This window comes from Telmatherina bonti (genome assembly GCF_933228915.1).
Source record: "Telmatherina bonti genome assembly, chromosome: 22".
Classification (NCBI taxonomy): Eukaryota; Metazoa; Chordata; class Actinopteri; order Atheriniformes; family Telmatherinidae; genus Telmatherina; species Telmatherina bonti.
Genome location: NC_136631.1, coordinates 34,885,546 through 34,899,461, shown reverse-complemented (window position 1 = coordinate 34,899,461; position 13,916 = coordinate 34,885,546). Strand labels below are relative to the sequence as shown.

The window sequence follows — 13,916 nt, the reverse complement described above, 5'->3', positions numbered from 1 at the left end:
TGCTTCTGGGCTCTTGGGGCCGTGGGGCCCGCGCTCTGTCTGCCCTGGGGGGCCGGTGCCCGGCAGGGCCGGTCCTCGCTGGTCCGGGCCTGCTGGGGCCTGTTCCCCCTGACTGCGGGGGACTCTGGCTGGGACCCCCCTCTGCCTCCTCCTGGGTCGGTGCATGGCTGGCTCCGGGGTGGGGCGGTTGGGGTCTGCGCCTGGGGATGGCTGCCGATGGCCCCGGTCTCGGGGGTCCTCCTGGCGTGCCTCTTGCCTTTGTGTGGGAGGGGTCACACTGGCATGATCACCTTTTCCGGAACACGTTCCACTCTGCATGTTCTGCATGTGACACAGTCACCGAGTCGTCTGCAGGTTTATTCACTAACAGCAGCTAGTTTTCTCATTTCTGTTTGTTTCTCATTTATATTTAACTTTTTACATTCATAGTTTAGTTACTATGATCTAAAGTTGGCTTGTATGTGTATGTATATGTGTTAATACTGGCGAGGGCGTATATGTTTGTACGTATGTATGTGTGTGTATGTGTGTGCATAGAGGTGTGTGTGTAAATGTATGTATGTGTATATGTATATGTGTACATATGTATATATTTGTGTATATATATATATATTATGTGTGTATACGTGTGTGTATATGTATGTGTATGTATGCGTGTGTATGTGTGTGTGTATATGTATGTGTGTGCCTGTATGTGTGTATGTATACATCTGTAGGTTGTTTTCTTTCTTTTTGTTTTTGGGTTATTTTTTAGTTGTTGTTTTTTTCTCTCCCTTTTCTCTCCCTTTATCTCTTTCCCTTTTCTTATGAGGTGTTTCTTCTCCTTTCTCTTTCTGTCTTTTGTCTGTCCTCTCTGGTCCAGCAGTACAAACTCTACAATTCAAACAACAATACAAAATAAACATAGAAATAAAATAAAAAATCAGAAAGTCAAGGGGATCATTATATCTATAAAGCTTCCCTTGGCAGAGAAAATTTGCTCAGCAGAACACAGCATCCAGACCATCATTCTGCTTGCCTAAATGCTGGACAAGACAAAAAAAAAAAAAAAAAAGAAATGGATCAGGTTGGATCCTTTTTTTCAACATATAATCCAAGTAATTTCCCGAAGCTTCCTATTGCCCCTTCGTCCTGACTCCTGTCACGCTCTCCTTGTCTGCGGCCGCTGTCTCTCCCTGCGGCGGTTGATGGCTTTGGTGCTGGCACGTAGCTTACGGAGCCTCATGGCCCGAAGCCGCAGCTGAAGGTCCCGCGGGATCTTTTCTCCTCTGGCCCGGATCATCTTTAGCAACTTGATGGGCATTTTAGTGAGGTGGAAGTCACAGATTGTGGGATGTGGCTCCATGCCAACGTGGCAGCGTTTCATGAATGGGAAATAACCTTCAGCCCAAACCACAATCTTGTACTCGCCTGGGTTCAGCAGGCGCCAGTAGTCTCCGTCAGCAGCTATGGGACAAACCGTAAATGTAAAAAAAATATGAAAACATGCCAAACTGCCAACCTCTAAATAGTTACCTGATCGGATGTCATGATCGTGGTCTTCCACACTGATTACAGCATTTGCTATGCCCTGGTTGGTGCTCTTGTCTCGGATAACGCCTTTAATCCCTCTGTGAACCTGGATGAAGAGAAAATGCTCCACTGATCAGCTGTTCAGGATATTAAGGCAGGCGGCTGCTTTTACTTTCATTTTGCAGCTGGATGACATGGATCAAGACAGACCTGCTCCATGTAAACCAGCAAAGACTCCTTGTTGTTTTCCCACTCAACGGGAAGCTCGCTGGCATGAGGAAACTTATCACAAGACAGCTCCACTGTCACCTCGAAACAGTTAGTGTGCATGTAGCTGAAGTCATTCATACCTGCAGGAGACACAAAGGTGGCGTGAACACATAAAACCTGTTTGATTTCTCTGATTTTGCCTATGCATAGTGGGGTTGTCACAATCTGAAATGTTCTGTACATGATAGTTATAGCTAAAAAGCATATATGATTACAATATAACCAAAAATCAATAGGAAATAATATAAGTAATAGCATACTGCCTTTAGATGTATGCATATGTAGTTTAATTTAAAATAGTTTTCTTATATGTACAATGTGAGTCTTTGTTTTAAAGGAAACTTAACTATTCAGTAGTCTTTATTGTTTTTATCTTTGCCCTACTTTCGTCTCTATGGAATTAGATTTGTTCCATAATCTCCCAGCAAAACTTTTTAAAACTCAAGCAAAAAAAACAACAATTAAAACTAAAACTTTCTAAAACTCAAGTAAAATAAATGATCTCAAAATCAAAAAAGATCAATCATCATGAAAACTATTAGGCTTTTATTTGGTTAAATTGAGTAGTTTTGTTTATAGTTTCCTCTTCCTGTTTCTCTCTTCTCAGTATTTTGGTTGCGCTTCACAGTCTCTGGTTTTGATTCACGATTGTTTGGTTTAGTTTCTGACACAAACCTTTCATGGGTGGGTTCTTTCAGGGGCGCTTCGTTTTGCTTAGAGATTATGGAACAAATCTACTTCCATACATCTCCGTATGTTGGTTAAAAATCTGTGAAATATCTGTTTGTCTGCTGACTCACTGCCAGGAACTGTGTGCCAGGCTCCACCGTTGATAATGTTGTTGTGCTGCTGGAAGTCCTCGTAATGGCACATGCGCCGGTCCGGGTTGACCATCACCAGGTTGGTCGAGGCGTAGACGGTGGCCAGCCAGCGGAAGAAAGCGTTGTCAGCTGTGGGGGTGTCCTCCTGTGGGGCCCAGTCGCGGGTGCAGTCGAAAGGATATGTAACAACCAGCTCTCCTCCGTGGAGGTTTGCACTCAGCACGAAAGGAATCTCCTGCATCCAGCTGATGACTGCACGAGTCTCTGGTGCCACCTGAGCAGAAGTGGAAGAAATGTTCGGTCATCAAGTATAAGAATGAAAATAAAATACAAAGTAATGTGGTTTGCATTCAACATCCTACTTCAGTGATGCGTCAAACAAAGTTATATCTAAAGCAATGTTTAAATAACACAAACCCTCTTTCAGTTTTAATGTTTTGTTTAGTGAGGATAGGATGGAAAAACAATGTAATCCTAACAACAATGTAAAACCAAGTAGAAGACACAGAAGAAACACCCTTCCGGCTTCCATAAGAGTTGAGAGGTTACATCACAGCCAGCTTCTGCTCATCAGATTACCTTCATTAATCAATTAATAGTGTGAGAAAGCACCTTTGTAAAGGCAGGTGACCAGCAGTTTGCTGGTCTGGAGGACTCATATGTATAAACAGAATGCCAAGGAGGAAAGACATCAGCAATGATTTGCTAAAACATGCCATACTTGTTCAGTATGGCTTGTTAAACACACCTGAACACATCACAAGACATGTGGAACAATGCCTTGTTGTACGAGGAAATCAAAGTGGAAATGTTTGTCATAATGTTTAGTGGCCTGTTTGGAGAAAAACCAATTAATGCTTATTTTGCACATCTGCAAAATAAGCATTAATACCAACAGGCACGGTGATGGAAAGTTGATCATTTGGCCTCTTTTTTTATTCACATGACCTGGATTTCTAGTACTCACTGAAACGACTTCAAACTGCAGACCAAAACAGCTAAGGCTTGGAGGAAGTTTGGTCATGCAACAAGATAATGACCCCAAACACAGCAACAAGTCTACAACAGAATGACAGAAAACAAAAAGAATCAAGAAGTTTAAGCTGATGCAGTTTAAGCTGAGATCTCAACCTGGTGGAAATGCAACTTTAACCACGATGCTCTTCCACAGGAGAGCTTTGATCTCAATGAGATTTTCTCTTGATTAAATAAAGGTTATAAGAAGCACAGAACTCCAAGATTATATAATCTCTCTGGAGTAATAAATGTGAAAAGATGTTTTTTGTGTCTTATCTTCAGTCTGCTGGAAATGTTTCCGCATGTTTTTAACATTGAAACAAGGAAACTGTTAGCAAACAGAGGACGGAGTGGCAGCGCTCAGACTTCAGGAAAACCACAGCTTCTTGGCTCTAAAAATACTTCCTGATCTGAACTTTGCATGCCGCTCAAGTAAAACCGTAAATCTCTTCTTATCAAACTGCATCACGCTACACTGACGGAAAATGTTTTTCAGCACAATATGTTCTCAAACAAACTCAAAAGTTACATATCACCCTTTCTTCATCTAATATAATTTAGGATCCATGGTTTTAACAAGGTCTTGTTATGCTGTATTCCTGCCATGCCGAACTTTTAGGAAATAAAACTGAAACTTATTACATCAGATTCAATAAATATCTGCCTTAAAATATGAATAATATGTCAGTAAATATTAATTCATCTTATTTGTAGAGTCTGGTGTTTTTCAGAAATATTCCTGTTTATCACTCAGATAGATGTAACAATACTAGGGTTTAAAAATATTTTTGTAGAATTTAAAGTATCCAGCTAAAAAAAATACTTATTTCAAAACTACTTAAAGAATTAAAGTGAAAGTAATGAAGGGAAGAAAATGCCATCATAGACAAAAGCTTAGGCCACATCATAGGGACCTATAGTGAGCCAGGGACCTGTAACCCATATATATACATATTGTATTGTATTGTATGATATGATTATTGTATGATATGATATGATATGATATGATATGATATGATATGATATGATATGATATGATATGATATGATATGATATGATATGATATGATATTAAGATGTTAATATTGAAATATTTGGGATGCTCTAAGCCGCCTGTTCTCTTGAGTTTCTTCCATCAGCATCTTTGTACTTGGCTACATACTGTATGTCTTCTATGTCCTTGCTGGACTGTGACGGGATATCATGCACACATTGATGGATTGCATTCAAACCAATAGGGTATCAGAATAGGATATGTTTATACTTCTTATCCAATCACAATCAAATACACTATCCAAATGGCATGATTAGTCTGGATTGTGGAAGTTAAATAGGAGAAATAAGATTATTTTTTAAAAATGAAAGGAGGAGAAGTAAAAAGAATTACTACAGTAAAGTATAGATATCCAAAAGTTCTACTTAAGTAAGGTAATGAAGTATTTGTACTCTTTCATCCAGGAAATTTCAAGCTGGATTTTTTTTTTAAAAAAAAAGGTTCAGCTTTTACCTCACTGTTATTACCTATGAAAGCACACTAGATGGTGCCGAAGTAAAATATTTTACAACAAAGGAAACCAAAGACTGCATCTCCTCACTGTGGCATTTTCCTGAGTGTAGTATTCTGGGATGGGGATGTAGTGGTTGGATACTTTGGATGGATCTGCTGCAGTTTCTTTATCATCCCACATTATGTTGTTCAGGTCAGGAAAGTTATGGTTCAGGTCGATTCCTTCGAACGTGTATCTCCCTTCGGCCCAGCCAGCCAGCTCTGATCCCTGCGGCAGATCCATCAATCAGAAGCAGGATCAGAAACTACATTGGATGTGTTCAAATGAAAACGTTCACCCACCTTCTCATAGGCGGCTTCATATCCATCAGGGTTCATGGAAGGCAGGAGGTGGATTCGTGTCTCAGTGACCAGACGTACAATACGCTGGTTGCCCTTTTTGTATTCTTTGCATATGTACTGCATGAGGTTCAGGACAAGCTCTCTACCGAGTACCTCATTTCCATGCATCCCAGCCACATATCGAAACTCTGGTTCGCCTGCCAAGAAGGACATTTAGAGATTTGTCAAGAAATAAATATGGAAGAATCAGAAAAAAAGGTGTACAACACATTTACTTCCTCAGCTGGTCCACAATCAAACACACATATTGGCCAGACTTGATGGCAGACATTCCTGAGTATAAAAGCTCCAAAGACTTCAGATCTGCACTAGATAAGAACTTCATATAACAAAAAAAAATACAAAGTGTGCAAAGAAAGCCTGCCTGTCTATCTCTTTGGGTCAGCATCCATGTCCATGAACGGTAAAAATCAATAGCAGCTGGTGATGAAAAAAGAAAAATCCTCTCATGGGTATGAAGCAATTTCAGAAATGTGTCATTTTTCTGAGAAAAAAGCGAGAATTGCTGTACCCTCCACTTGATTTATACATGCTTTTAGGCCTATTTGGAGGAGCTCCAGTTGATTTTTAATCACAAGCTTAAAAGTCTAAAAGCAATGTTGCAGAGAAATCAGTTTGTTTACACAAGAGAGGCCTTCTTTGCAGGACACCCCTGCCTCCCTGTGTGGTGCTGCTGCAGAAACCCGGCTGTGTAAACACTGTTGGATGTTGAACTCAGATCGGGCTAAAATGATAGAAATGACAAACTCTCGTCCAGAAAGATCAAAACTTGAGGTTTCATCTCCACTTGAGCCCGGAGGAGAACCATTTGCATCCTCTTACCGAGCTCGTGCTTGCCGGGGTTATCCGATATCTCCATGACGTACAATTTGAGGCCCAAGTAGCTCTTTCCTATAACGTACACGCGGGTGATGTCCGGACACTCCTCAGTCACAGATTTCATGAGCTTCAGGAAAAGAGAGATAAGTCTGAGTAAAAGTTTACAAAGGCTCAAATCTGAAATTCAAATAAATCAGTTTCTCTCTAACCTTTCTCATCTCTTTGTAGTTGTGGTGTCTGAAGTCCAGATCATCCTTTGATCCTTGTCCTTGCTCGGAGGCATAGATATCATCTGGATCTACGAGGAAGCAGCACATAAGTTTACAAGAACCTGGTTTTGCTTTGCTGACTAAAAGTCACCATTAAACGTCCGCTTACCTTCAACCCGGCAGCCGAGTATCTCAGCCCTGAGGCAGATGGTCCCGTTGGAGTACCAGGTCTGTGGATTGATGCGGATGAAACGGGCAACAGTGGGAACTGGAAGGAGCTGGAGAGCAGAAATCTCCGGGTACTGGTTCCCTTCAAATATCTGCACAGTTTAACATGGTGTTACATAGATCTGAACACCTAAAACAAATGAAAAAATCCGGAGGTGGTTTGTCAGGCAATTAAGGCTATACTTAGATTTACATGCCCTTTAAGGCAGACCAATCAAAGGTCGTCTTTCTCAGTGTAAATTAGCCCCAGACTTAGCCTGGTTTACCTAGACTTAACCTAGGAAACTCAGAGCTTCTCCAGGATTAAACTGAGGTTTAACTTGAAGATCTAAGGATGCAGGTTTGCCTTCAGATTATGGGGTCTAGTAATGTGCAGACGATAGGCTGCTTTTCAAACCTCCGTAGAAGCTTCTGGTTACAGCACAGATCAGAAGAGAATGATCCAGATGTATCACTATTCATCTATTTTTCATTGCTTTATTTTCCAATACATCTAATGTGGTTTCATTAAATAGTTTTTAGTATTATTATTTCTGTCTCCATGTTAGTTTCCACTTCTATATGGAGTATCTTGATTTTCATTAAATTTTTTCCTTAAAACTCTTCAGATTTTATAGCCAGCTTTTCATGAATCGTCTCATTTCAGCTTCTGCTGCACAGCAGATCCTGAGGATGAGGAGGGTAAACTAACCTTCAACTCTTTGTAATTATTTTTCTTGTTTAAACAGTGGAGTCAAATGGATAAATTTAATCAAATAAATGAACATCAGAAATATTTTTTACTTTGGTAATCACCTGTTTGTTCTTCAAAGAGTTTTAATTCATCTCCATCGTCCAGGTGTTGATTAACAGTTCTTCATTAAGTCCTACTCTTGACCTAATTTAAACCTTGCCTTGGAAATCCTCAAAGAATCAAAGTGAGTTTTTCTGTTGTGTGTTAAATGTTATGGGTGTCTCTCAGTAGCTGCATCATTTCAAACGTAACACAGAAAACAAAAAAACATTAATTTACTGTTGCAAGCAAATATAAAGATGGTCACCAGTGTAAGAGCTGTAAGTAGATTGTAAGGTGCTAATTAGAGCCCAATAGTTGATGTAAAGTTACCTACAAACAGAAAACTACTTGAGAACACAGTGATAAATATACACAATCCTACTTACTTGACTGAGTTATCAATAGCTGTACTTTTCTGACTGCTTACTTATTATGACAGATATTAGAAAGTGTCTATCTTTATGAATGAATAGGAATAAAAACCCAATTCTTTGACATTTTGGCTTAGATCTTATAGTTCCATATATTCCAAACAGAGCACTTGGCTCTCAGACTGCAGGTTTACTGGTGGTTCCCAGAGTCTCAAAGAGTACTATGGGAGGAAGGGCCTTTAGCTATCAGGCTCCTCTCTTATGGAACCAGCTCCCACCGTGGGTTCGGGAGGCAGACTCCCTCCACACCTTTAAGATGGAGCTGAAAACCTTCCTTTTCCATGATTCTTATAGTTAGGATATGAGCATCTCCTGAGTTGGAGTCTGCATGTACGGGACCCAACTGTCCAGGTTCTGCTCATTGCTCTTATAGTTATGGGTAGTCTAGCCATCCATTACTTATGTAGCAATGGGGATGTTACCTGATGCACTGAGAAGTACCTCGCTCTATTTCTCTAATATATTAATGTATAAATATATGACAATATTGCCATCTCTAACTTATTCCTCCTTTTTTCCGCAGGTCTTCCTGAATAAGTGCAGTTGTACATGTTGATCTGTCTTTCCTGTCCTCTCCACCCCAACCAGTCGAGGCAGATGGATGCCCTCCCTGAGCCGGGTTCTGCCGGAGGTTTTCTTCCTGTTAAACGGGAGTTTTTTCCTTCCCACTGTCGCCTCGTGCAGCTCAGGATGGTGGATTGGATCCAAGTCATGACTCGATGCAATCAGTTGGTTTCTATTATAGGATATGTATGAATTGGCTTGAAATGATGTGTATGTTGATTTGTGTATGCAAAGTGCCCTGTGATTGTAGTGAAGTAGCGATATACAAACAAAGCTGAAAATAGATTTGGTACAGCATGTTCTAGTGTAAATGTGGATGACTACAGACTACATCGCTGCAGAATCGAAAAACAGAATTGGGAGTATGAAGCTGTGAGACTCCAAAACATGTTCAGGAGTTAATTAGATGGCAACATGACTATCTGTGGAAGGATGTGCAAAAAAAAAACAGGAGATAAAATATCTCACAGATATCCCAACAAACAGCTAAAAAAATATTCCAGCAGGACTCTGATCCAAAGCATGTGGTCAAAAATTACACAAACCTGCCATCAGGCCAAATATGCTCCTTAATTTCTATCCAACAGAATACATTTAGGGTGTCGCAAGTACAGCGCAGCAGAGAAAAGTTGCTGCTGAATTACAAACTAGTGACATTTTGTTGTGTTTATATTTTACTATAAGGTTTAAAGTCTGTATAATGACAGGAAACATCTGTGGATCAACTGTATTCATCACAGTCTGTGTAGAAGTAAAAAGCCAGAGTAAAACATTGAATGTAAAGGCTACCAAACATGTTATATCTTTACTCATTAATCAGCTTCTAGGTCTAGATTTGTACCAAAATTTATCACAAAGTCTTTGTGATAATAAAAAAAACTGATTCAGCTGAAAACATGACCTCCTTGGCAGAAATGGTGAGTTTGAAGTGAAATAAAAAAAAATATGCAGACTTTTTTCCCCCTTCTTTTTCTTTTTGTTTCCTGGAAGGAGCCTGGATTTTCCAAAATATGAACACTCACACATGATGATGAACTGAAAAAATAAAAAGCTTTTTGGATGAGTTGCAGCTTCAGATCAAAGCTTACGTGTGTCTGTGTTTGGATTATGTATTTTAGTGTTCATTGCATGTATTTTTAAGATGAATTTATCTTGATTGCCATCAAAGAGCCACTTTATTAGCAGTTAACTTGATGGTTTGTACTAATTATTACACTTTCGACACACACTATTCAGCTTGTGTTCCAGCTGCATTATTTCCACAGGTTTTCTTCAATTTAGTGTAAACAGGAAGTAGTTCTTACCGCCTCTTCTGTCCCATTCATGCAGGTTTGCCAGCTCACAGAGTCATTACTCAGCTGAACTTTGTAGGTTTTGACCCAGTCCCAACTGAGAGCGAAGAGGACAAAACAGTGAGCAGTTAAATAAATCCCATCATGCTCAGTCTTGTTGCAACCTGCTGACTCTACCTGACCTCCAGATGGAGTTTTTGCCCTGCAGGATGACTCCAGTAAACAAGGTGAGATAGATGGCATCCACCTCGAACCACTGGTGCTTGTCCTCGTACTCTGCACACCAAGCTCCATCGTACAAGTCTCCGTCTTCAATGCCTGACTGGAAAGCACAAAGATTTTCTTTTGTCTGCTGCAGAAGTCATTGCACGTACTCGACAAGCTCCTTGCTTGGCCTCAATGTGAAGCGTTCCATAAGAGTTTGGCTTTGATCTGACTGTCGAGTGACTGCTTTCAGAATGTAGAGGAGGACAAGTGGGATTGTGAACAGCGTTCAAACTCTAATATTTCATAAAAACTTCTTTCAAAGAAGATTTTGATAAAGGTAAGATGTCATAAAGGTCATTTTATGAGTCAAGAAAGGCTGAGGAAATAAAACCACAGCAACGTTACTGTACAGTAAGTTCCAGAAGCACCAGGGGGAAACTGGCTACTGTGTTATGTCCACCTTTCTTACACTGAACTGAACTCAATTTTGGCTTCAGAACTGTTTTAATTATCGGTGTCAGAGATTCAGCAAGATGCTTGAAACATTCTTCAGATTTTCCTCCATGTTGACATGAAGCATCACACAGTTGCTTCATGGTAAAGAAAGCAGCTGGAGATGATGTAAGCTTTGCAACGTGGTGCATCATCCAGAAGATGCTACACTGTGCTCATAAGGGGATGGACATGGTCAGCAGCAACACACAGGTAGACTGGGGTGGTTAAACCACATCATGTTGGTTCTAAGAAAACCAAAGAGGACCAAGAAAAATCCCCCCCACACCATTACGCTTCTTAGCCAGTTTGAATTGTTAATATAAGACAGGATGGATCCACGTTATATGACATTTCCATCTAACTCTGATCATATCATGTGAATGTGGAGCAGAACTGGAGACTCATCAGACCAGATACAGTTCTCCATCTTCTATTGTCCGGTTCTGGTGAGTCTGTGTGAACTGTAGTCTCAGTTTCTGTTCTTAGCTGACAGGAGTGTCACCCGGTGTGGTCTTCTGCTGCTGCAGACCATCTGGGCTCCAAATCTTGGTTGGAACCAGTCATTGTTTGAGTTCCTGTTGTTCTTCTATCATCTCCAACCAGTCTGCCAGACATTTAGGTCCAGATAGCTGCTCCTCGATGGATATTTTCTCTTTTTCAGACCATTCTCCTTCAGCTCTACTAATGGTTGTGTGTTGCATTGAGTGATCCCAGCACATCAGCAGTTTCTGATAGACAGAAACCAACACCCATGCCACATTTACAGTCACTTAAATCCCCATTCTTCCTCATTCTGATGTTCAGTTTAAACTTCAGAAAGAGCTCTTGACTGCATCTACATGACGAAATGCATTGAGCTTCTGCCAGGTAATCAGATTAATTATTAGTGTTAAGCAGATGAACAGATGCACCTAATGAAGCAGTCAGTGAATGTAAAAGACGATGTTAGTCCTGTTTAGTGTTGTAACTCCAAACCCTTTTTTAGCAAAGGTTTTTAAAAGATTTCATAGTTTCCTCTTCTTCTGAATTCTAAGAACATACTTTTATTTGGGATCACTTTGTGGAGCTCAGCAGGATTTCTCCTAAAAGCTTAAAGTCACGTTATTTTGGTTATGTTGTAGTTAAACTAGTAAAGTGAAGCTTTATGATTAGGTAGCTTGAACAACTAAAACATCAAATCTTCTTGAGGCTGGAAATATTTGCATGATAAATCAGTGTACATTCATTATTTTTATTAATCAGAAGAATAATCTTGAACCAGTTTAGTGTAGTTGGTGTTTAAAGTGACCTCAGATTCAGGCTGACCTGGATGTTGAGCCTCCCTCTATGAGGTCCCAGACCCATGCGCTGGTAAGAGGAGGCTCGGATCTGGCTGTCATCAACCCGCAGGGACTCCAAGCCAAGAGGAGGACAGTCTGCAAGTCCAAACCAACAACAGTCAGATAAAAGTGCTTGTGTCTTGCATTATCCTTCGCAGAAACAGTTTGTGAAGGGTCCGGTGCCTGAAGGGTTAAACTTTCCCTTCCCTCTCTGAGTGAGCAAACACATGGCTGCTGTAAAATGAGCTCTCAGTAGTTGTTATGTGGAATATCCCTAATCATTCTGGGTCAGTTCAGTGGAAGTGTAGAGGCCCCTCACCTCATCCTCAGCCTGCTTCGGGAAGTGGGAGAAGTCCAGACAAGTGATTTGTGCAGGGTTTGAATGTAATTTGAGACACGTTGTAAAGCCAAATGTTTAGCAGAGCGATGAGACAGAAAGCTACAGCTGCAGGGTATTTTATGGCTTTGCAAACGACCAATAATGTTCCCATCAGTCACAAATGCACGCTGTACTGGCAGGTTGGCTCAGCTTTTTGCTGTGTTTGAAGGGAAATTTTACATGAATGTTTTATGCTTCTAAAAAGAGAAAATTAATGTGGTTTTTTTGTTAAAGTTGAAACAAGTTAGAAGGAATCTTTTCCTCATGAATAGAGTGGAAATAATTTGATTTTTGGTGACTGAATTAGTAGAAAGATAATGAGTCTGGACTGTTTGTGGACACACAACAAGTCTCTGGAAAAACTTTGGGAATCTGTCAGATGAAGAAAACTTTTTAATCCTAAATTTATTGTCAATGGGAATGCAACTTTTTAAATCTGATATCCAAGACATTTTGCAATTCATACTGAATGTGTCCTTTAACACCTAGTAAAGCTATAAGTTCATTTTTTGGCAAAGTTGATTGCATTTCTTTTTTTTTTTTTTTTTAATTATTATCTTAATGATCCATCAAATGATTTGTAATAATGACTTGATTTGTTTCACACATGCATAAGCAGTAATTCCGAGGCTCGAAGTGTCCCTGAAGGCATCATTAATTAATTAATGGACTTCAGTTTCATTATAGGCTCCATTCTACTGGTTTTTTAACGCAGCTTCCAGCAAAAAACAAATGTCAGACAGGTCTTGAAAGAAGTCCAGGTGATAGTTTTAACTTCTTACCTGGTCCCGTCTTCATCTGCGTTTTGCCTCCATCTCCCTCCTGGTTTATCCCCTCTCTGTTTTTGCTGCTGTCTTTGGGCTCCAGCTGTTTCTGTGTGCTGCTGCTGGTGGGCAGCTCCGTCCCTGCTGCTGTTCGTGGCGTCGCTCCGTCTCTGCTCTGCTCCTCCACCGTGACAGCAGCCTCGGTCCACTTCATGGTGGCTGGGACAGTGAAGTTGATGAATGGATAACTCTGAGTCGTTGCATCGTGGATCTGCCCTCCGGATCCTTTTACAGAACCTCCAAAAGCAAGCGCGACAGCCAACATCCACAATGACTTTACCATCTTTCTCTTTGTTTGCTGCTGCAGAGTGGAGACTAGAAAAAAAAAGATCCCGGGTTGGTTCATGTCCTGATGACAGAGCCAGACCTCCATCCATATCCCTCCCCCTCCTCAGTCCCACCTCCCCTCCTCACTTTCTTTCCTCCCAGCCAAAATTCCAGCCCAGTCCTCAGAAAAATAAAGGCAAACCATGCGCTTCAGCATCACTTCAAACATTTCTCAAAGGCATTATGTAAGTGTGTGTATGCCTTTAAACATCACCTACAGTTTAGCCTCAATTGAGTAAAAAAAAAAAAAAAAAAAAATCCACACACTGAGGTCAAACTGAACATAAATTGTAACTTGTTTGTAGTTTGTTGAACGTTTGTCAGCAACCTGCCAAGAGCTGACAGATGCCCATGTATATCATTACCTCGTTCATACATAGTGGCCCTGTAGTGGACATCTGTTTACAAGCTTTTTTTCTTGCATATTCATGAATGAGTATGCTATTTTTGTTAATAAACCCCTGGAGAATACATATGATATGATATGATATGATATGATATGATATGATATGATATGAT

The 13,916-nt window shown here is 40.4% G+C and overlaps 1 protein-coding gene across 1 annotated transcript; it reads right to left on the bottom strand.

Moving 5' to 3' along the window:
* Window positions 1-1,126: 1,126 nt before the first annotated feature.
* On the bottom strand, window positions 1,127-13,105 carry cpxm1a (carboxypeptidase X (M14 family), member 1a). The gene is made up of 13 exons (XM_079262443.1): window positions 13,029-13,105; window positions 11,854-11,963; window positions 10,029-10,168; window positions 9,859-9,943; window positions 6,726-6,876; window positions 6,557-6,645; window positions 6,351-6,474; window positions 5,469-5,665; window positions 5,215-5,394; window positions 2,583-2,877; window positions 1,723-1,862; window positions 1,516-1,618; window positions 1,127-1,446 (listed from the first exon to the last, which is right to left on the bottom strand). The coding sequence occupies exons 1-13, from the start codon at window positions 13,042-13,044 to the stop codon at window positions 1,142-1,144; spliced, it is 1,935 nt and encodes a 644-aa protein (XP_079118569.1). The 5' UTR covers window positions 13,045-13,105; the 3' UTR covers window positions 1,127-1,141.
* Window positions 13,106-13,916: the final 811 nt, after the last annotated feature.

Coding starts and splice junctions, on each gene's coding strand:
- cpxm1a (XM_079262443.1), bottom strand. Junction 9,944..10,028: donor GGCAAAAACTCCATCTGGAG/GTCAGGTAGAGT, acceptor CTTCGCTCTCAG/TTGGGACTGGGTCAAAACCT. Junction 1,863..2,582: donor CTGGCACACAGTTCCTGGCA/GTGAGTCAGCAG, acceptor TGTCTCCTGCAG/GTATGAATGACTTCAGCTAC.